Below are 23124 nucleotides of genomic sequence, written 5' to 3'. Positions count from 1 at the left end.
ATGGGTATATCTCCATAACTAATGAAGATACCGATCTGAAAATTCATTTATGTCAACAGATGGACTTTGACAATCAATGAAGATACATATTGACTGAATTTATGACAAATTACCTCCCTTTATTTTTTATCTAAATGAATACACCTTAGCAGCTTCTAATGAGATTGGTTTGAAAGGATCATATCATTTTAAGCAATGGTACTCAGGTGAGCGATACAGGGCCATCATGGCCCTCTTGTTTTGCATCCACATTGCAGGAATTGTGTTATTTAGAAATTTAGATATGAAGTACCAGGAAATATAACTAATTTCCTCACAAAATAGCAAAAAATGGATGTAGTATTATCTACTTTTTTCATGCTTCAGTTTTCAACATTATTTCAAAATATCTAAATGTCAGAAATATTGATATAGTCCTGCATGTTCGCCTAGTATAATGTCATTTATCTGGATAACTTAGAATAAAGTTTGAGCTGGACAAACAGAAAGAAAAATCATCCTGCATATCAATGTCATCCCATGTGTACATTTATAAAACCAACATCGTTTTTCTGAAGTTTTGAAAAACAAAACTTTTATAAAATTCTATGCTGTAGAAAAAGTGTTGAGTGGAACATGCAGAACTATTTTAAATATCAATATAAATTGACCAGGAACCATATTGGACTGATGTTTAATGAAGACTGTATATTTACATTAATTTGAACCGTGCTGTGAGAAAACCAACATAGTGCGTTTGTGACCAGCATGGATCCAGACCAGCCTGCGCATCTGCGCAGTCTGGTCAGGATCCATGCTGTTCGCTTCCAAAGCCTATTGCAATTAGAGAAACAGTTAGCAAACAGCATGGATCCATGCTGGTCGCAAACGCAGGTTATGTTGGTTTTCTCATGGTGAGGCTCATTTCATGATTGACAATCTTTTAGAATTTAGCAACAGAAGGACAGACTGCTACCACTATAGCTCATGAGCTGGGACACAACTTTGGCATGGATCATGATAATTACACTATTTGTCAGTGTAAGGAGGAGAAATGTATCATGGCTGCTACCAGTGGAGGGTAAGTTATTGTCATATTGCTCTACTTTTCTTTAGCTTGTTGTATCATTATGTTTTATTATTTGTAGACTAAAACTGAGTAATAAATTAATGAAATTATGATCAGATACATGGATAACTGATGCAGTTGAAATGGAGAGAAACCATGAATAATGTAGAACGTCTATGTTTTACATAGAAAGAAATTGAAGAAATTGTAGAGATAGGCAGCTATTGATATTTAGACTCAAGGGGCTTCCTTCGCTGAGTGGTTTGGGCCATTGACTTCAGATCACTTACCCTTTACCAGTCTTGGTTCAAAACCTTGCTAGGGGTATCAAATTCTTTATGTTAGAAAGTGGTCACGCTGAAGGTTGGTGGTTCTACCCTGCTGTCCGCATCTGCCATCAAAAGCTAGAAAAGTCACCTTATAAACTGAGTTGCCAGTGAAACAAACAAATATTGACCTGTAAAGGTACCCCTCCTGATCATCAGAAATGAAATGTAAAACAAGAAGTTCTCAATTTAACAAAGTTATTAATTTGCTATTCACAGGCAAATACAGTCTGCCATAGCAGGTTATATAATTATTCTTATCAAAATATGTTAACATTTTCCAAATTTTATAACAAGCTTTTCCTTTAAGAGAATTTTAGTGTTTACAATTGATTTTACTTTGTCTTTTATTACTGTACAGCAAGTCATAAATTCTTGCAAAGACTGTTTCAAGGGTGGCTTTGAGTGTGCTTGATTCTACCTCAGCATTAACAACTGTGAAATTTAATTGTGTTGGCATATAATTTCCAGGTTTCAGTGAAATTTACTATTTCTTAAAAACAAAAATTTATGTATAACAAATTTTAAAGTTGAAATGTGTGACAATTTCATTTTCTGTTTTGGATTGCACAACCAAGAAATCCATGAAAAATAGTGACTGATTCATGTTGAGTTAGGGCGAAAGTTTTACTGCGGTTGAGATAGATATATGAGAGGGAGAATATTGTTAAGAAATGTAGCAATGGGCAGGGTTGGTGGTGTGTTCAGCGCTGAAATTGTTTTGCATAAATTGGCATAATATTTTGAGATTTAAAAATAAATGGATTTCCAATTCTGAAGGTAAAATACATTACGATAATTCCTGATTTCACAGTATGTAAATTATGCTGTCAGTATAGCTTGATATTTATTATGTTGGTGTTTGACTAAGATTTACTGAGTTTATACTCATATCTGGTTGTAATGGTTCTTTGAGAAGTTGGTAAAAGACTGAAATAGGTATAACCAGGGTTGATATAAGATGTAAGCTTCAATTAACCTGTTTAGCAGAATAGCTCAAAAGAATTATTTATTGTAATACACACTGCTGTAAAGGGGGAAAATACCTTTTTTTCAGTTATGTTTAAAAATTCAGAAGAGATATTTATTGAGTTGTTGAGTTTTGCTATATAGATTGCTGTTAAAAAAATCTTAAAATATTTCTGATCAAAAATAACTAATATTGAATTATACAATACCTTTGAAAGTGATATTAAAAATAAAAAGTTATCAAAGTTATTTCCCCCTGATTTGGTAGATTGCATCAGATCTGAAGTTATGTATGGAAGTGGTAAGCTTTGAACTTTATGAAATGTTTCAGTTCCAGGGACAACAGGTAAGGGACATAACCCAGTTTGACTGCTATTTTTTTATTATCCAATTTTTGAAATCATACTTTGCTTATCAAGTCATGCCTGAGTGTCACAAGCACTGCTTGTAGTGAGAGATTAACAGAATGGTGACATGGTTAATGTCAGAAATAGAGGTTGACAGCAGTTTTCTTTCCTAGTAAAATGAAAAAAAACAAAACAAACATGAATCCATAGTTTACCTGCCTGAGCCTGTTTAGAACCTCATTATAAATGTGATTTCACAGTATAGTGTCATTATAAGATGATTTCAGAAACATTTTAAATAAGAAACCTTTTAAATAAAAATTGTGTCGCATCTTGATAAGCAAGTATGTGATAAGCAAGTATGGTGTATGGAAATGATGGTTAATGGCTCTGTCATATACAAGTTTGTGTTTCAGCTTATAGGTTATAATACCATCTAATCATGATGTATGTCTTATGCTTAGGTGCTGCTTTGTTTGGCTTCTTTGTTTCTTTGCATTTTTATGCCCCCGGCATCTACTGATGCGGGAGGCATATAGTGATCGTCCTGTCCGTCCGTATGAGGTTAACCAAATGGGACTGTTTCGTCTAGCATCAATACCCTTTACTGGAATGACTTGATACTAATGCAGATGTAACCTGTGACCATTCCTCATCTTCAGACATCACCTGACCTCAGTTTGACCTTGACCTTGACCTCATTTTGGATTTAGGTTGCTTTATATGGGCCATCTCTTGGTTAACCAAATGGGACCGTTTCGTCTAGCATCAATACCGCTTACAAGAATGAGTTGATACTAATACAGATGTAACCTGTGACCATTCCTCATCTTCAAACATCACCTAACCTCAGTTTGACCTTGACCTTGACCTCATTTTGGACTTAGGTTGCTTTATATGGGCCATCTCTTGGTTAACCAAATGGGACCATTTCGTCTAGCATTAATACCACTTACAAGAATGAATTGATACTAATACAGATGTAACCTGTGACCATTCCTCATCTTCAAACATCACCTGACCTCAGTTTGACCTTGACCTCGTTTTGGACTAAGGTTGCTTTGTATTGACAACGATGCCACTGGGGGCATCAAGCGTTTATTGAACGCAGCTCCTTGTTTTCAGGAAATATTAGAAAATGGTCAATGTATACTTTGAAATTTGATGTAATTCTCTGCAAGATGAAATTATCATTTAATTGAAATATGATAAATCTATATCTTCCTAGTTCAACTTATTGTAGGCGAGTCGTGATATTGAGATAATTTTTGTCTAGGTCAATATCTCTCCTCCACGTACAACAACATAGGAAGGACCTTTTCTGTGGTGAACCCTCGCGGCGTTTCTCAGCATTTTTTAAATCACATTTTAACCATTAAAAAACGAAAACATTAGTGAAGTTTTAAGATACCTGGAAAGAATATCCATTTTCAGGGCCTCCTCTGGGTTTTTCATACTTGTCGCCAACCTTTTCGCCAATTTGAAAAAGTTGGAGCCACTTTAGAGCCATTTTTGAGCCAAAGTTCTGAGCCACTTTTATTAGCTCACCTGTCACAAAGTGACAAGGTGAGCTTTTGTGATCGTGCGGTGTCCGTCGTCCGTCGTCCGTGCGTGCGTGCGTCCGTCCGTAAACTTTTGCTTGTGACCACTCTAGAGGTCACATTTTTCATGGGATCTTTATGAAAGTTGGTCAGAATGTTCATCTTGATGATATCTAGGTCAAGTTCGAAACTGGGTCACGTGCCTTCAAAAACTAGGTCAGTAGGTCTAAAAATAGAAAAACCTTGTAACCTCTCTAGAGGCCATATATTTCAATGGATCTTCATGAAAATTGGTCAGAATGTTCATCTGGATGATATCTAGGTCAAGTTCGAAAGTGGGTCACGTGCCATCAAAAACTAGGTCAGTAGGTCTAAAAATAGAAAAACCTTGTGACCTCTCTAGAGGCCATATATTTCATAAGATCTTCATGAAAATTGGTCAGAATGTTCATCTTGATGATATCTAGGTCAAGTTCGAAACTGGGTCACGTGTCGTCAAAAACTAGGTCAGTAGGTCTAAAAATAGAAAAACCTTGTGACCTCTCTAGAAGCCATATATTTCACAAGATCTTCATGAAAATTGGTCAGAACGTTCATCTTGATGATATCTAGGTCAAGTTCGAAACTGGGTCACGTGCCGTCAAAAACTAGGTCAGTAGGTCAAATAATAGAAAAACCTTGTGACCTCTCTAAAGGCTGTATTTTTCATGGGATCTGTATGAAAGTTAGTCTGAATGTTCATCTTGATGATATCTAGATCAAGTTCGAAACTGGGTCACATGCGGTCAAAAATTAGGTCAGTAGGTCTGAAAAAAGAAAAACCTTGCGACCTCCCTAGAGGCCATATATTTCATAAGGTCTTCATGAAATTTGGTCAGAATGTTCACCTTGATGATATCTTGGTCAAGTTCGAAGGTGGGTCACGTGCCATCAAAAACTAGGTCAGTAGGTCAAATAATAGAAAAACCTTGTGACCTCTCTAGAGGCCATATTTATTATGGGATCTGTATGAAATTTGGTCTGAATGTTCATCTTGATGATATCTAGGTCAAGTTCGAAACTGGGTCACATGCGGTCAAAAACTAGGTCAGTAGATCTAAAAATAGAAAAACATTGTGACCTTCCTAGAGGCCATATATTTCATGAGATCTTCATGAAAATTGGTCAGAATGTTCACCTTGATGATATCTAGGTCAAATTCAAAAGTGGGTCACATGCCTTCAAAAACTAGGTCAGTAGGTCAAATAATAGAAAAACCTTGTGACCTCTCTAGAGGCCATATTTTTCATGGGATCTGTATGAAAGTTGGTCTGAATGTTGATCTTGATGATATCTAGGTCAAGTTTGAAAATGGGTCACATGCCATCAAAAACTAGGTCATGAGGTCAAATAATAAAAAAAACCTTGTGACCTCTCTAAAGGCCATATTTTTCATGGGATCTGTATGAAAATTGGTCTGAATGTTCATCTTGATGATATCTACGTCACTTTCGAAACAGGGTCATGTGCAGTCAAAAACTAGGTCAGTAGGTCTAAAAATAGAAAAACATTGTGACCTCTCTAGAGGCCATACTTGTGAATGGATCTCCATAAAAATTGGTCAGAATGTTCACCTTGATGATATCTAGGTCAAGTTTGAAACTGGGTCACATGCCTTAAAAAACTAGGTCAGTAGGTCAAATGATAAAAAAACCTTGTGACCTCTCTAGAGGCCATACTTTTCATGGGATCTGTATAAAAGTTGGTCTGAATGTTCATCTTGATGATATCTAGGTCAAGTTTGAAACTGGGTCAGCTGCGGTCAAAAACTAGGTCAGTAGGTCTAAAATTATTAAAATCTTTTGACCTCTCTAGAGGCCATATTTTTCAATGAATCATCATTAAAATTGATCTGAATGTTCACCTTGATGATATCTAGGTCAGTTTCGAAACTGGGTCAAGTGCGGTCAAAAACTAGGCCAGTAGGTATAAAAATAGAAAAACCTTGTGACCTCTCTAGAGGCCATATTTTTCATGAGATCTTCATGAAAATTAGTGAGAATGTTCACCTTGATGATATCTAAGTAAAGTTCAAAACAGGGTCACGTACCTTCGAAAACTAGGTCAATAGGTCAAATAATAGAAAAACCTTGTGACCTCTCTAGAGACCATATTTTTCGGTGGATCTTCATGAAAATTGGAGAGAATTTTTATCTTGATAATATCTAGGTCAAGTTCAAAACTGGGTCACATGAGCTCAAAAACTAGGTCACTATGTCAAATAATAGAAAAAACGACGTCATACTCAAAACTGGGTCATGTGGGAAGAGGTGAGCGATTCAGGACCATCATGGTCCTCTTGTTTTTTTTAGTTGGCTGTCATAGTGTGCATAGAGAAATAAAATATTGTAAATAATTTCATTATTATTATCGGCAGAGGTCAAACATACAAGCTGGCAGATGTTTTGATTACTGATTAATCTTCAATTCACACATTATTACGCAATTATCTTCTCAAAGTGTCAACCAGCTTCAATAGTCGAATTGTTAAATACACCGCCTAGACTGGTTATCGATTTTATTCACTACCAGCGTCTAGGTAAACACGTGTATCGGGAACCAATTCTTGGGCCGCTGATATCACTACGGAAAAAACAAATGCCGAGGAAAAAAACTATGCGCCACTTATTTTCGCCAGTTCGCAAAATTTAGCGCCAAATTCTTAAAATTATCGCAAATGGCGACATTGGCGATCGGCAGCGGAGGCCCTGCATTTTTCCTTCCATTCAATTGATATTTATGTGAATAAACAGCAAAACACGAATTTGTCACTGTTTTAAACAATGCACCATAAAGTTAACTCACATTTTACATGGCTCCGCTTAGTGTCACATGATCGATAATGACCAACTGCACCATCAGCTGTACCTTATTTTGTTTTACGATTTCATCGTTTAAGTGTATTGCCTGATCGTGTTTTTACCGAAATCTATTTTCACCACAGAAAAGGTCATTACTGGTTTTGACATAAGGAGAGGGATTCTGCCCTATCACGAAAATATCTTGGAATCAGTTCTGACATCAAATTATTTGGACTAATATCTTCCTAACTTCTATATGTGATGGATTTAGTTTTCGTGAAAACGAACAAATTGATAAAACTGATTGTGAACAATACCAGGAACCATAGCAACATTACCTGACAAGTCTGATCACACTACAGTGACTACTGATTGCTAAAAAGTCACTCTTCTCATTGCTGTCCTGAAAAAAAAAGGTTTTTCAGATATCGCCAATGTGAGCAAATTTGTTCTGCTTTATGATAGTCTGTAATTTCCTCATAAACTGCTGGGAAATTAACCTTTACCCTGCTAGATTTCTAAAATGGACAGGTCTATCCTTCAGTTTGGGCAGTGCCATTTATTATTCAAAGGGGTGTCCACTGAAAGTTTACTGACTGAATAGCGAACAGTGCAGACCATGATCAGACTGCACGGATGTGCAGGCTGATCTTGGTCTGCACTGGTCGCAAAGGCAGAATCACTTGCCACCAGCAGGCTAAAGTTTAATGAACTTGTGTTTTCAAGAAAAAGCTAAGTCATGAACATATTGTGAACTGGTAAGACACCCTGGCTTGCTGAGTTAAAACTATTTCCTCCCAAGATAGGGCAAAGCTTTTAGCCCACCAGAGCAGAGTATGCTCAAGGTGCTATTGTGATCACTCACCATTTGTCGTCCATTAGTCTGTCAACATTTTCTTCAAATGCCATCTCTACTAAAACCATGAGTTTGAAATTGATGAAACTTGGCCCAGTTGCTTTTTGTATGGTCCTCTTGCATCGTTGTTCAAAATTAATGGTTCGACTTGGTTGCACATAGTCAGAACTTAATATAAAGCTTGCTTGAGTGACTATCTATCAAGAATGTTCATGTTATTCTGATTTGCCAAAAAACATGGCTGCCAGAGCTAAAAATAGAAGAGTCTTCAAATGCCATCTTCCTAATAACCACTGGTCCAATTTCCAAATAATTTCACAAATGTTGCTTGTGTTAAAGACACCTTGATTTGTGGAATAAAGGAACATGGCTGCTGGGAGCAAGTCTAGTTTTCCCTGTATGGATTGATGGTCAACTTTGAAAATCTTCCTCTGAATCTGCTGGCCAGTTTTCAAAGAATAAATGTTTTATGTTTAAATTACCCGTTTGAATTAGGAAAACCTGGTGGGCGTATAGGGCCTTGTTTTAGTTCATTTAACCAAGTATTAAGATGAAAAGCATGGCATATGTCAATAGAAAGCCTTTGTTTAATTTCCAAAATTTGTTGAAAGGAAGAATATATGCTTGCTAGTTATTGTTACTTGATAATTCTTCATTTTCTACTAAAATATATTTGTTAACTGCATGTCTGAAATGATGAAGATCTTGCATAGCATATAAATTTACTAATAACTACCAATTGTGAGACTGTTATACCAATAAAGTAATTGTCTATTTCCTCAAAATTCTAGATGATTATATTTGATAAACTGTTGTTTAGTCATAACTCACCACCTCAGTGCAGAAGTGGATAAGCTCTCCTTCATGTCTAAGTAGTTACACCCTTTTTGCTCTGAGGCGGTGGTGATATGGTTAGTTATTATAAGATGATAATGTTAAACATCACATAAGGTTTAGCAGAATTGATCAAATGTTAAAACATATGTTGCTTGTTGAGACAGAGTATTGACGTTGTAGAAATAGTGATGAGTTAAAACATAGTTATTTCAACCCAGCATATACAATTCATGATACTGGTCAGGAATGATGCCTCAAAAGCATCATAGGAACGTAGCAACAGCATAGAGGATCCTCCAACGCTATGCGCTGGTAGGTACATACGGCAAGCACTATGTGGTTTATGACATTCAATGTAAGGGTAACTCATCATATGATTGACATGAGGAAAACAGTCTTGATACAAAATGGATTTTCTGCTATATTTATTGTGCCAAGTATGTTTTGTCAATAGATTAAATTTGATGGGAACTTTTAGGTCAGATGAAACCACTCTTGAATTTTCATCTCAGTCTTTGCCTGTATTGATGGTTTCTGACCTACTGCCTTATTTTTTTTTTTAGCTGAGCTATTCTACTCAACCTGGCATCAGTGTCACACCTTGGTTAAAGTTTTGCATGCAAGTACATGCAGCTATCATTTAAAGGCATGTATACTAGGTCAAGTCCCATAACTCTGACATGTATTTTGGCCAAATTATGCCCCCTTTTGGACTTAGAAAATCCTGGTTAAAGTTTTGCATGTTTGTTACTATCTCCAAAACTAATGAAGATATTGAATTGAAACTTCACATGTGTCTTTGGGGTTATAAAACCTGGGTGATAGCATCAAGTCCCATAACTCTGAAATGCATTTTAGCCAAATTATGCCCTCTTTTGGACTAAGAAAATCCTGGTTAAAGTTTTGCTTGCAAATTACTATCTCAAAAACTAATCCAAATGTTGAATTGAAACTTCACATGTTTCTTTCGGTTTATAAAACTAGGTGATAGCATCAAGTCTCATAATTCTGACATGTATTTTGCAAAATTGTGTCCCCTTTTGAACTTAAAAAGTTCTGGTTAAAGTTTTGCATGTAAGTTACTATCTCCAAAACTTAATACAGGTACTGGATCGAAACTCTATAGATATTTTAACATAATTATATTCCTGCTTCTGGGACAACAATTCGAATAGCTGAGCATTGGCTGTCTTACGGACAGCTCTTGTTATAATATGAATGTCAAAATGGTTTAGCCCCACCCTTTCCTGTTCTTTTGGTGGAAATATGGTTTATTATCTTGGATACGTTTAAAGAGAATTATTCTTATAAACTAGGCATTATAGAATAAATATACTTAGTGTGGGTCACTACCATGATTTTATTTTGGGAATTATTCAGGTGTTTCTTTTGTATTGTATATAAAATGGATGAATTAAAATGACTGTACATGTTGTTAAAATGTGCACTTGATCAGTTCAAATCAACTCCACAGAAGCATTTCAGTTGTAAAGCTACCTCTATGAGAATTGATGTGATTTTGTCCAAGTGTGATTTAAATTACAATGACAGTGGTATTTATAAAATGGGTGAAAGAATGATAACAATAGAATTTAATGCAGCCCCATTCTCAGTGTTAAATATCTGGACAATGTTGATGTTATCTGAGCCCGGTTGTTGCTGGTTTTGATCATATAACATCAGTTCTGTAGAACAGTATTACTTTTGTATAGACAACTTTTCTAAGTAATAAATAGAATTTGAAATTAAGTCGTCTTTTTATATTGTACAGGATAAATACACCTACTCACTGGTCGTCCTGCTCCATGTTGGCTTTACAAGAAGCGTTTGAAATGGGAATGGATTATTGTCTACGTAATTTACCGGAGCAGTTGTACGAAGGTCCGGTCTGTCGCAATGGTTTTCTTGAAGAAGGAGAGGAGTGTGACTGCGGGATGCCAGAGGTAACACTGTACTAAATCTGCATTTCACAAGAAAAACTGAAGTCACAAGAGTGCCTAGTTACCATAGTCCATAGCTACCAGTGAAACAGTTTCTGTTTAGACTTAAGGAATAGGTAAATAAGAAGTGCTGCAAATTCTTTTTGGACTTACAGATTCAGAAAACAATTCAATAGGCAGCTAATATTATTCTTCTTTTCATGGCATTTTTTCTAAACATTTCTAAACATTGTTGGAATATTTTATTTGTGTTTTTTGCTAGGATTGTTTGAACAAATGCTGCAATGCAAGTACCTGTAAGCTGACTCCAGGATCAATGTGTGCTTCTGGAGGATGCTGCGATCTCAACACATGCAAGGTGAGCAATCTTTGTTGTTGTTTTTTTAGCTCACCTGTCACAAAGTGACAAGGTGAGCTTTTGTGATCGCGCATTGTCCGTCGTCCGTCCGTCCGTGCATGCGTCCGTAAACTTTTGCTTGTGACCACTCTAGAGGTCATATTTTTCATGGGATCTTTATGAAAGTTGGTCAGAATGTTCATCTTGATGATATCTAGGTCAAGTTCGAAACTGGGTCACGTGCCTTCCAAAACTAGGTCAGTAAGTCTAAAAATAGAAAAACCTTGTGACCTCTCTAGAGGCCAAATATTTCACAAGATCTTCATGAAAATTGGTCAGAATGTTCACCTTGATGATATCTAGGTCAAGTTCGAAACTGGGTCACGTGCCGTCAAAAACTAGGTCGGTAGGTCTAAAAATAGAAAAACCTTGTGACCTCTCTAGAGGCCATATATTTCACAAGATCTTCATGAAAATTGGTCAGAATGTTCACCTTGATGATATCTAGGTCAAGTTCAAAACTGGGTCACGTGCCTTCAAAAACTAGGTCAGTAGGTCTAAAAATAGAAAAACCTTGTGACCTCTCTAGAGGCCATATATTTCACAAGATCGTCATGAAAATTGGTCAGAACGTTCATCTTGATGATATCTAGGTCAAGTTCGAAACTGGGTCACGTGCCATGAAAAACTAGGTCAGTAGGTCAAATAATAGAAAAACCTTGTGACCTCTCTAAAGGCCACATTTTTCATGGGATCTGTATGAAAGTTGGTCTGAATGTTCATCTTGATGATATCTAGGTCAGGTTCGAAATTGGGTCACGTGCGGTCAAAAACTAGGTCAGTAGGTCTAAAAATAGAAAAACCTTGTGACCTCTCTAGAGGCCATATATTTCATGAGATCTTCATGAAAATTGGTCAGAGTGTTCACCTTGATGATATCTAGGTCAAGTTCGAAAGTGGGTCACGTGCCTTCAAAAACTAGGTCAGTAGGTCAAATAATAGAAAAACCTTGTGACCTCTCTAGAGGCCATATTTTTTCATGGGATCTGTATGAAAGTTGATCTTAATGTTCATCTTGATGATATCTAGGTCAATTTCGAAAGTGGGTCACGTGCCTTCAAAAACAAGGTCAGTAGGTCAAATAATAGAAAAACCTTGTGACCTCTCTAAAGACCATATTTTTCATGGGATCTGTATGAAAGTTGGTCTGAATGTTTATCTTGATGATATCTAGGTCAAATTCGAAAGTGGGTCATGTGCGGTCAAAAACTAGGTCAGTAGGTCTAAAAATAGAAAAACCTTGTGACCTCTCTAGAGGCCATACTTGTGAATGGATCTCAATAAAAATTGGTCAGAATGTTCACCTTGATGATATCTAGGTCAGGTTTGAAACTGGGTCACGTGCCTTAAAAAACTAGGTCAGTAGGTCAAATAATAAAAAAACCTTGTGACCTCTCTAGAGGCCATACTTTTCATGGGATCTGTATGAAAGTTGGTCTGAATGTTCATCTTGATGATATCTAGGTCAAGTTTGAAACTGGGTCAACTGCGGTCAAAAACTAGGTCAGTAGGTCTTAAATTATTAAAATCTTTCGACCTCTCTAGAGGCCATATTTTTCAATGGATCTTCATGAAAATTGATCTGAATGTTCACCTTGATAATATCTAGGTCAGTTTCGAAATTGGGTCATGTGCGGTCAAAAGCTAGGCCAGTAGGTATAAAAATAGAAAAACCTTGTGACCTCTCAGAGGCCATATTTTTCATGAGATCTTCATGAAAATTAGTGAGAATGTTCACCTTGATGATATCTAGGTAAAATTCAACACAGGGTCACATACCTTCGAAAACTAGGTCAATAGGTTAAATAATAGAAAAACCTTGTGACCTCTCTAGAGACCATATTTTTCAATGGATCTTCTTGAAAATTGGTCAGAATTTTTATCTTGATAATATCTAGGTCAAGTTCAAAACTGAGTCACATGAGCTCAAAAACTAGGTCACTATGTCAAATAATAGAAAAAACGATGTCATACTCAAAACTGGGTCATGTGGGAAGAGGTGAGCGATTCAGGACCATCATGGTCCTCTTGTTAATCATTTGAAATATCATGTTGCATGGTTAGTGTGTTGACTGGAAAGTATCGTCAGTTTTGCAGCCTTAGTTTGTTACTTAGCCAGAGATCCGTTTTTAGAATAATTTTCTGTTGCTAAACTGTAGCTCAAGTCTATACAAACATAACCAAAATTTTAGTTGAAGTGATATGGCTTCCTGTTCTGATTCTTTTCTCTTTATGTTTTAAAGTTTGGGGAAGATATTGAACTGATGTTAACAGGCTGTCATTTTCTTCCAATTTCTTGAGGGTGAAGTACCAGTTTCAGCCAAAATGGCTATGTAGGAAATGAATTGTTATATTTTAAAAATTTGATTAATGGATTTTTAGCTCACCTGAGCACAAAGTGCTCAAGGTGAGCTTTTGTGATCGCCCTGTCTCTGTCTTCTGTCGTCATCCGTCAGTCGTCCGTCCGTTGTTATAAACAACTTGACTGTTAACACTCTAGAGGTCACAATTTTGACCTAATCGTTATGAAACTTGGTCAGAATGTTACCCTCAATAAAATCTTGGACAAGTTCGATATTGGGTCATCTGGAGTCAACAACTAGGTCACCAGGTCTAGTCAAAGCAAAACCTTGTTAATACTCTAGAGGTCACAATTTTGGCCCAATCTTAATAAAACTTGGTCGGAATGTTGCTCTCAATAAAATCTTGCATGAGTTTGATATTGGGTTATCTGGGGTCAAAAACTAGGTCACCAGGTCAAATCTAAGGAAAAGCTTGTTAACACTCTAGAGGTCACAATTTTGGCCCAATCTTAATGAAACTTGGTCAGAATGTTACCTTTAATAAAGTCTTGGACGAGTTTGATATTGGGTCATCTGGGGTCAAAAACTAGGTCACCAGGTCAAATCAAAGAAAAAGCTCATTAACACTCTAGAAGTTGCAATTTTGGCCCAATCTTAATGAAACTTGGTCAGAATGTTACCCTCAATAAAGTCTTGGACGAGTTTGATATTGGGTCATCTGGGGTCAAAAACAAGGTCACCAGGTCAAAGCAAAGGAAAAGCTTGTGAACACTATAGAGGCCACATTTATGACTGTATTTTCATACGTCTTGGTCAGAATGTTACTCATGGTGATCTTTAGGTCAAGTTTGAATCTTGGTCATGTAGGGTCAAAAACTAAGTCACCAGGTCAAATCAAAGGAAAAGCTAGTTAACACTCTAGAGGCCACATTCATGACCATATCTTAATGAAACTTGGTCAGAATGTTAATCTTGATGATCTATAGGTCAAGATCAAATCTGGGTCAGGTGGGGTCAAAAACTAGGTCACCAGGTCAAATCAAAGGAAAAGCTTGTTAAGACTCTAGAGGCCACATTTATGACTGTATCTTCATGAAACTTAGAATGTTAATCTTGATGATCTTTAGGTCAGGTTTGAATCTGGGTCATATTGGGTCAAAAACTAGGTCACTAGGTCAAAACTAAGCAAAAGCTAGTTAACACTTCAGAGGCCACATTTATGACCATATCTTAATGAAACTATCTTGATGATCTTTAGGTCAATAGGTCAGGTGAGCGATACAGGGCCTTCATGGCCCTCTTGTTTTTTTCATTACTGGGCTTTGATTTTGTACTTCACTATGAAAGAATTATGTTAGTTCCTGATGAACAATTATAATCATACAGTAATTGTAATACAGTTGTGAAGCAAATAATATGAGGATGTATATAAGACTAGGTATTGAGAAGGTCTTTGAACTTTCATGGGATTTGCATTAGCACCTTAGCAGAATTCAGAATGGTGTTTGCTTTCCTGATATTTACTTAGATCAGGACAGTGTCACTAGCTGAGTGTGACATAAGCTAAATTTCTGCTGTGTTCAGTTATAGTTGCCAAAGGTTCAGGTGATTGGCTCTTCTTAAAGGCTTGCGTATGTGCTCTTAGCTTTGACTAATCAACAGTAAATATGTATTTACCAAATTATGTTTGATATATTTATGTAATACATTGAAAAAGTAAATTGAGGCTAAAAAACATCCACTAGTTTCATGTGGAAAAGTTGGCAGTTACTTGCGGAGAACAGGTTTGTACTGGTACAGAATCCAGGAACACTGGTTAGGTTAACTGCCCAACGTTACATAAATGAAATACTGAAAAAAGTTGTTAAACCCAAAACAAACAAACAAAAGAAATGATTTCACACAAATGGTGCTTATGTAACCTTCTACCAAGATTATTCAAATTATTCTGATTCGTCAAAAATCAGGGCTGCCTGAGGCTGAGGTCACTTCTCCCTATATGTATATAGTGGAAACTTTAAAAATCTTGTGTGAAACTGCCAGCCAGATTTTAAAATAATTTCACATAAATTGTCCTTGTGTGACCCTCTACAAAGCTTGTTCATATTATTCGGTTTTATTTAAAAACATGACTGCCAGAGGGCGTGGTAACTTTTCCCTATATGTATATAGTAGAAACTTAAAAAAAAATTCTTGTGAGAAACAGCTTGCTGATTTAAAAATACTTTCACACAAATAGTCCTTGTGTGACTTTCTACAAAGGTTATTCAAATTACTCTAATTCATAAAAAAACATGGCCATGAGAGGGCATGGTCTCTTTTTAGCTCACCTGAGCAATGCTCAGGAGAGTTTTTCTGATCGCTCGATGTCCGGCGTCTGTCGTCCGTCGTCTGTCGTCTGTCGTCTGTCGTCCGTCGTCTGTCAACATTTAGCTTGTGTATGCGATAGAGGCTGTATTTTTCAATTAATCTTCATGAATATTGGTCAGAATGATAACCTTGATGAAATCTAGGCCGAGTTCGAAAATGGGTCATCTCGGGTCAAAAACTAGGTCACTAGGTCAAATCAAAGAAAAACCTTGTGTATGCGATAGAGGCTGTATTTTTCAATTAATCTTCATGAATATTGGTCAGAATGATAACTTTGATGAAATCTAGGCCGAGTTCGAAAATGGGTCATCTCGGGTCAAAAACTAGGTCACTAGGTCAAATCAAAGAAAAACCTTGTGTATGCGATAGAGGCGGTATTTTTCAATTAATCTTCATGAATATTGGTCAGAATGATAACCTTGATGAAATCTAGGCCGAGTTCGAAAATGGGTCATCTCGGGTCAAAAACTAGGTCACTAGGTCAAATCAAAGAAAAACCTTATGTATGCGATAGAGGCTGTATTTTTCAATTCTTCTTCATGAATTTTGGTCAGAATGATTGCCTTGATGAAATCTAGGCTGAGTTCGAAAATGGGTCATCTCGGGTCAAAAACTAGGTCACTAGGTCAAATCAAAGAAAAACCTTGTGTATGCGATAGAGGCGGTATTTTTCAATTGATCTTCATGAATTTTGGTCAGAATGATAACTTTGATGAAATCTAGGCCGAGTTCGAAAATGGGTCATCTGGGGTCAAAAACTAGGTCACTAGGTCATATCACGTAAAAACCTTGTGTATGCGATAGAGGCTGTATTTTTCAATTGATCTTCATGAATTTTGGTCAGAATGATTACCTTGATGAAATTTAGACCAAATTCGAAAATGGGTCATCTAGGGTCAAAAACTAGGTCACTAGGTCAAATCAAAGAAAAACCTTGTGTATGCAATAGAGGCTGTATTTTTCAACTGATCTTCATGAAATTTAGCCAGAATGATTACCTTGATAAAATCTAGGCCGAGTTCGAAAATGGGTCATCTGGGGTCAAAAACTAGGTCACTAGGTCAAATCGAAGAAAAACTTTGTGTATGCAATAGAGGATGTATTTTTCAATTGATCTTCATGAAATTTGGTCAGAGTGATTGCCTTGATGAAATCTAGGTCGATTTTGAATATGGGTTATCTGAGGTCAAAAACTAGGTCACTAGGTCAAAATTAAAGAAAATCTTGTGTATGCGATTGAGACTGTTTTTTTCAGTTGATTTTTATGAAATTTGGTCAGGTTGATTGCCTGAATGAAATCTAGGTCGCATTTGAATATAGGTCATCTGAGGTGAAAAACTAGGTCACTTGGTCAAATCAAAGAAAAAACTTCTGTATGTGATAGAGGCTGTATTTTTCAGTTGATCTTCATGAATTTTGGTCAGAATGATTGCCTTGATAAAATCTAGGTCGAGTTTGAACATGGGTCATCTAGGGTCAAAAACTAGGTTATATCTAAGAAAATGCTTGTTTTATCGCAAGAGACCAATTTTTTGGTCCAATCTTAATGAAAATTGGTCAGAATATTTGTTTCCATGAAATCACTAGGTCAAACATGTTTTACACTGTTATTGAGTGTTTCTTAGGTGAGCGACCTAGGGCCATCTTGGCCCTCTTGTTTCCCTATAACTTATGTATATAGTAGAAACAAAAAAAAATTTCTTGTATGAAACTACTTTCCTTGTTTTTAGCTCACCTGTCACAAAGTGACAAGGTGAGCTTTTGTGATCGCGCGGCGTCCGTCGTCCGTCCGTGCGTCCGTGCGTGCGTCCGTAAACTTTTGCTTGTGACCACTCTAGAGGTCACATTTTTCATGGGATCTTTATGAAAATTGGTCAGAATGTTCACCTTGATGATATCTAGGTCAAGTTCGTAACTGGGTCACGTGGGGTCAAAAACTAGGTCAGTAGGTCTAAAAATAGAAAAACCTTGTGACCTCTCTAGAGGCCATATTTTTCATGAGATCTTCATGAATATTGGTCAGAATGTTCACCTTGATGATATCTAGGTCAAGTTCGAAACTGGGTCACGTGGGGTCAAAAACTAGGTCAGTAGGTCTAAAAATAGAAAAACCTTGTGACCTCTCTAGAGGCCATATTTTTCATGAGATCTTCATGAAAATTGGTCAGAATGTTCAGCTTGATGATATCTAGGTCATGTTCGAAACTGGGTCACGTGGGAGTAAAAACTAGGTCAGTAGATCTAAAAACAGAAAAACCTTGTGACCTCTCTAGAGGCCATATTTTTTATGAGATCTTCATGAATATTGGTCAGAATGTTCACCTTGATGATATCTAGGTTAAGTTCGATACTGGGTCATGTGGGATCAAAAACTAGGTCAGTAGGTCTAAAAATAGAAAAACCTTGTGACCTCTCTAGAGGCCATATTTCTCAATGGATCTTCATGAAAATTGGTCAGAATGTTCACCTTGATGATACGTAGGTCAAGTTTGAAACTGGGTCACGTGCGGTCAAAAACTAGGTCAGTAGATCTAAAAATAGAAAAACCTTGTGACCTCTCTAGAGGCCATATTTTTCAATGGATCTTCATGAAAATTGGTCAGAATGTTTACCTTGATGATATCTAGATAAAGTTCGAAACTGGGTCACGTGGGGTTAAAAACTAGGTCAGTAGATCTAAAAATAGAAAAACCTTGTGACCTCTCTAGAGGCCATATTTTTCATGAGATCTTCATGAATATTGGTCAGAAGGTTCATCTTGATGATATCTAGGTCAGGTTCGTAACTGGGTCACGTGGGGTCAAAAACTAGGTCAGTAGGTCTAAAAATAGAAAAACCTTGTGACCTCTCTAGAGGCCATATTTTTCATGAGATCTTCATGAATATTGGTCAGAATGTTCACCTTGATGATATCTAGGTCAAGTTCGAAACTGGGTCACGTGGGGTCAAAAACTAGGTCAGTAGGTCTAAAAATAGAAAACCTTGTGACCTCTCTAGAGGCCATATTTTTCATGAGATCTTCATGAAAATTGGTGAGACTGTTCACCTTGATGATATCTAGGTCAGGTTCGAAACTGGGTCATGTGCCGTCAAAAACTAGGTCAGTAGGTCGAAAAATAGAAAAACCTTGTGACCTTTCTAGAGGCCATATTTTTCACGAGATCTTCATGAAAATTGGTGAGAATGTTCACCTTGATGATATCTAGGTCAAGTTTAAAAGTGGGTCACGTGCCTTAAAAAACTAGGTCATTAGGTCAAATAATAGAAAAACCTTGTGACCTCTCTAGAGGCCATATTTTTCAATGGATCTTCATGAAAATTGGTCAGAATTTTTTATCTTGATGATATCTAGGTCACATGTGCTGAAAAACTAGGTCACTTTGTCAAATAATAGAAATAACGACGTCATACTCAGTTCAACACTGGGTCATGTGGGGATGGGTGAGCGATTCAGGACCATCATGGTCCTCTTGTTTTAAATTATTTCACACAAATGGTCCTTGTTTGACCTTCTACCAAGATTGTTCAAATTATCTTTTTGTCATAAAACATGGAGAGTTGTCACTTTTTCCCTATATGTATATATTGGAAATTTTAAAAATGTTCTTGTCAGAAACCGCAGGCCTAATTCTAAAACAATATTTATACAGATGTTTCTTGGATATTTGGTGTGTGAGATCGGTGTTTGGCCCTCTACTGTAATTGTTCAAATTATTGCCCTAGGTTAAAAAATAACCATTCCCATGTGTGTGACATGTATATAATATAGGCTAATATAAAAGAAACTTTGAATATCTTCTTCTCAGAATCCATAATAGCTAGAGCCTTGATATTTATATAAACGTAACAATGTACTTATACCATTACTTTATACAAATACACTTGAAGCCTTTTAAACAAGTGAGCGCTTTAGGGTCAATGATTTTTTTAGGGATCAAGAGTTTTGCCTATTATCAAAATATCCTTCATATTTATCATAAGGCGTATGTTTAAAACTCCATTTTATGGTTGTATCAAGGGATTTTTATTGTAATTTAAGCCAAAGGCAGCAGCTACACTTTGCCGTCCAAGTGTTGGAGACTGTGATTTACCTGAGTTTTGTAAGGGGGACAACCCAAGGTGTCCAGCAGATGTATTTCTACAAGATGGTGTAGATTGTTACAGTGGACAGGTACTGTAAAAAAAAAAACATATGAGCCGTGCCATGAGAAAATCAACATAGTGGGTTTGCGACCAGCATGGATCCAGACCAGCCTGCGCATCCGCGCAGTCTGGCCAGGATCCATACTGTTCGCTTTTAAAGCCTATTGGAATTGGAGAAACTGTTAGCAAACAGCATGGATCCTGACCAGACTGCGCGGATGCGCAGGCTGGTCTGGATCCATGCTGGTCGCAACCCACTATGTTGGTTTTCTCATGGCGTGGCTCATATATGATCACTCATGTACAGTGGCATCCCTCATTTCAGCTTAAAACCATTAGAAAAAATAGTTTTCTTTGTTAGTTCTGAGAAAGATTAAAAGTCTGGAAAACTGAAGTAGAATGTAGGCTTTCATATGATAGAATTTATCTTCATAATCAAGAGGCATTTCACAGTACATAACCAGTTAGTAATAAACACTTCATAATTTAAGGGCAGTCCTTGGGGCGAAAAGTTTGTCATACAGCTGATTTCTGCCCTTCTGGTGACTAATTATTCTGAACTGCATGTTTTGTTTCTGTTATTCTATATTTTTCCTATTAGAAGTTATTTTAGATCTGTATATTACATTTCATTTCAGTCTTATTGCTACAAGGGTCAGTGTAAGACCCACACAGGTCAGTGTAAACTACTATGGGGAAGTACGGGGAGAGTCTCTGACCCGGTTTGCTTCAAACATCTCAACTCAAACGGCAGCAAGCATGGTAACTGTGGATATAACTGGACCAAGTCTACTTATGAGCCATGCCAGAGAGAGTAAGTTCTTTAACATCATGTAGTACTGGTATTTACATGTATATGACATAGGTTTAGGCAGTGGTGTAGGTTTAGGCAGTGACGTGTTTATGCTCCAGTTGTTGAGCCAAAGGCTCATGGTGAGCTTTTGTGACTGCTCAATGTCCGGCGTCAATCGTTTGTCATGCGTCCGTCAGCATTTTCTAAAAATATCTTCTCCTAGAAAACCACTGGGCAGAATTACACCAAACTTCACAGGAATGATCCTCGGGTGGCCCCTTTCAAAAAAGTGTTCAAAGAATTGAATTCCATGCAGAACTCTGAAAAACTTAAAAAATCTTCTTGTCCAAAACCTCAAGATGTAGAGCCTTGATATAAATTTTGGCATGTGATATCATCTAATGGTCCTCTATCAAGATTGTTCAAATTGGGCCACTGGGGTGAAAAGAGGCCCCACCCCGGGGGGTCACAAGTTTTATATAGACTTATGAAGGAAAAAACTTTAAAAATCTTTTCTTAAACCACAAGACATGGGCCTTTGATATTTTGTATGTAACATTACCTTGTGGTCCTCTACCAAAATTTTGCCCCTGGGGTGAAAAGAGGCCCTGCCTCAGGGGTCTCAAAGTTTTACACAGGCCTATGCTTTTGATATTTGGTTTGTTGCATTGCCTTGTGTTTCTCTACCAAAATTGTTCAAATTATGCCCTTTCGGGTGAAAAGAACCTTGCCACAGGGGTCTCAAGTTTTACATAGACTTATATAGGAAAAAACTTTAAAAGTCTTCTTGCCTGAAACTGCAAGGCATATGCTTTTGATATTTGGTATGTTGCCTTTCCAAGTGTGCCTCTACCAAATTTGTTCAAATTTATATTACAGAAATGTTATGTGTGGATTATTACATTGTGTACACCAGAATGAGAAATTGATGTTTTGGAAGGACAATCTAGCTCACGCCACTCCAGCCACCTTTCTTACAATAGGACCACAAACCTATGTCTGTAGAGGTGCAATGCTGGATGTTGGCCTTGATATGCCAGATCCTGGCATGGTTCCTGATGGTGCCAAGTGTGATAATAGGAAGGTAAATGATATTCTTAAACCAGATCTTCATGAATTATATCTTTAAAAATGTCACAAAAGCAGATTAAATCCACCAGCATGAAACAACATCAGGGATGTCTTAGTCATTTTTAAGCTTACATTAAATAAAGTTTGTTATCAAGGCAAACAGTTGTAGAAAGTTTTCGATAATCTCTTCCTCGGGTTAACATGACTGATACCATTTATATAACAGATTCCAGTTCAGCTCTTGCTTGTGTTTGTATCTATACTGTTTTTCCAATGAACTTTGGCTACTGATTACAACCTTTTCCAATTTCCCATTCTGGCTTTTATTGAGAGTATTCACAGTAGAATACCAAAATCTTAATTATCAGTCCTATAGAACATCTTCATAATATTTCAGTAATGTTTTTCAGTGAAATTTGGCTACTGATTGCCATCTTTTCCCATTCCCATTATGGGTTTCATTTAGAATATTCAGAGTAGAGTGAAAAAAAATCACAAGTATCAGTCCTATAGAACATCTTAATAATGATAAAAAAATCTTTCAGATCTGTGTTGACCACAAGTGTACTGCACTAAGTCACTTGAATATCTCCCACTGCTCCTCTGGATGCTCAGATAGAGGAGTGTGTAACAGTAACGGAAACTGTCATTGTGACGAAGGATGGGGAGGCCCTGAATGTGACGAGGCCGGGAATGGTGGCAGTGTAGATAGCGGACCCATCAAAATCAATGGTATATCTTTGTTTAATGCAATTAGGTTTATAATTTACATGATAAAGGATTCTTTAAGTGAAGGAGATACATTATTACAAGACAGCAGTCAAATTTAAGAGACTAGCCTAATCAAATTAATAGATGTTTTTTTAACACCTTTCACAACTCGTGTTGTTTTTAAAACAAAGATATAACATTTCTGGTTTTAGTTTTTTAGACTTTTTTCAGATTTTTAAAATGAATTTAAACTTTGGTAGTAATCTATGTCAGATAGGTTTTATGAATGAGTACAAGATACTTCGAGTAGAAAAACAACAAAAAAACTGCAAGAATACCTTTTTTCACTAAACACATAACATACTTTATTCTATGCAGGTTTTTTTTCCTACAGGTAGTTCTCTGATCTTGTATTTTTGTCTTGAAATGTTTCACCTTAGTCTGTAATGATGATATTTCAGATGACAAGAGCCTGTTGATTGGTCTGCTAGTGTTCTTTCTGGTTGTTGTGCCACTTCTAGGTGTACTTGCCTTCATTGCTTACTTCTTCCGAGCAACAATTTTCGCTTGGTGGAATGATCGATTTAACATGAAATACAAGTATGGTGTTTCTTTTGTTATAATACTACATG

General features: G+C 36.8%; 1 protein-coding gene across 3 annotated transcripts in view; it reads left to right on the top strand.

The window, feature by feature from the left end:
- LOC123546764 (disintegrin and metalloproteinase domain-containing protein 12-like) overlaps positions 1-23124 on the top strand; it is a 70272-nt gene that overhangs the window by 34907 nt on the left and 12241 nt on the right. For 2 of the 3 annotated variants that reach the window (XM_053551072.1, XM_053551071.1), the window contains exons 12-20: positions 927-1060; positions 2675-2689; positions 10536-10707; positions 10967-11062; positions 19814-19945; positions 20556-20731; positions 21590-21794; positions 22327-22513; positions 22954-23092. In XM_053551072.1, the coding sequence (XP_053407047.1) occupies positions 927-1060; positions 2675-2689; positions 10536-10707; positions 10967-11062; positions 19814-19945; positions 20556-20731; positions 21590-21794; positions 22327-22513; positions 22954-23092 (1256 nt within the window). The remainder of the gene's footprint in view (positions 1-926; positions 1061-2674; positions 2690-10535; positions 10708-10966; positions 11063-19813; positions 19946-20555; positions 20732-21589; positions 21795-22326; positions 22514-22953; positions 23093-23124) is intronic. The other variant, XM_053551073.1, reaches the window with a different exon arrangement.

The sequence above is a fragment of the Mercenaria mercenaria genome, chromosome 9 (genome assembly GCF_021730395.1).
Source record: "Mercenaria mercenaria strain notata chromosome 9, MADL_Memer_1, whole genome shotgun sequence".
Taxonomy (NCBI): Eukaryota; Metazoa; Mollusca; class Bivalvia; order Venerida; family Veneridae; genus Mercenaria; species Mercenaria mercenaria.
This window is presented reverse-complemented; position numbering and strand designations above follow the sequence as displayed.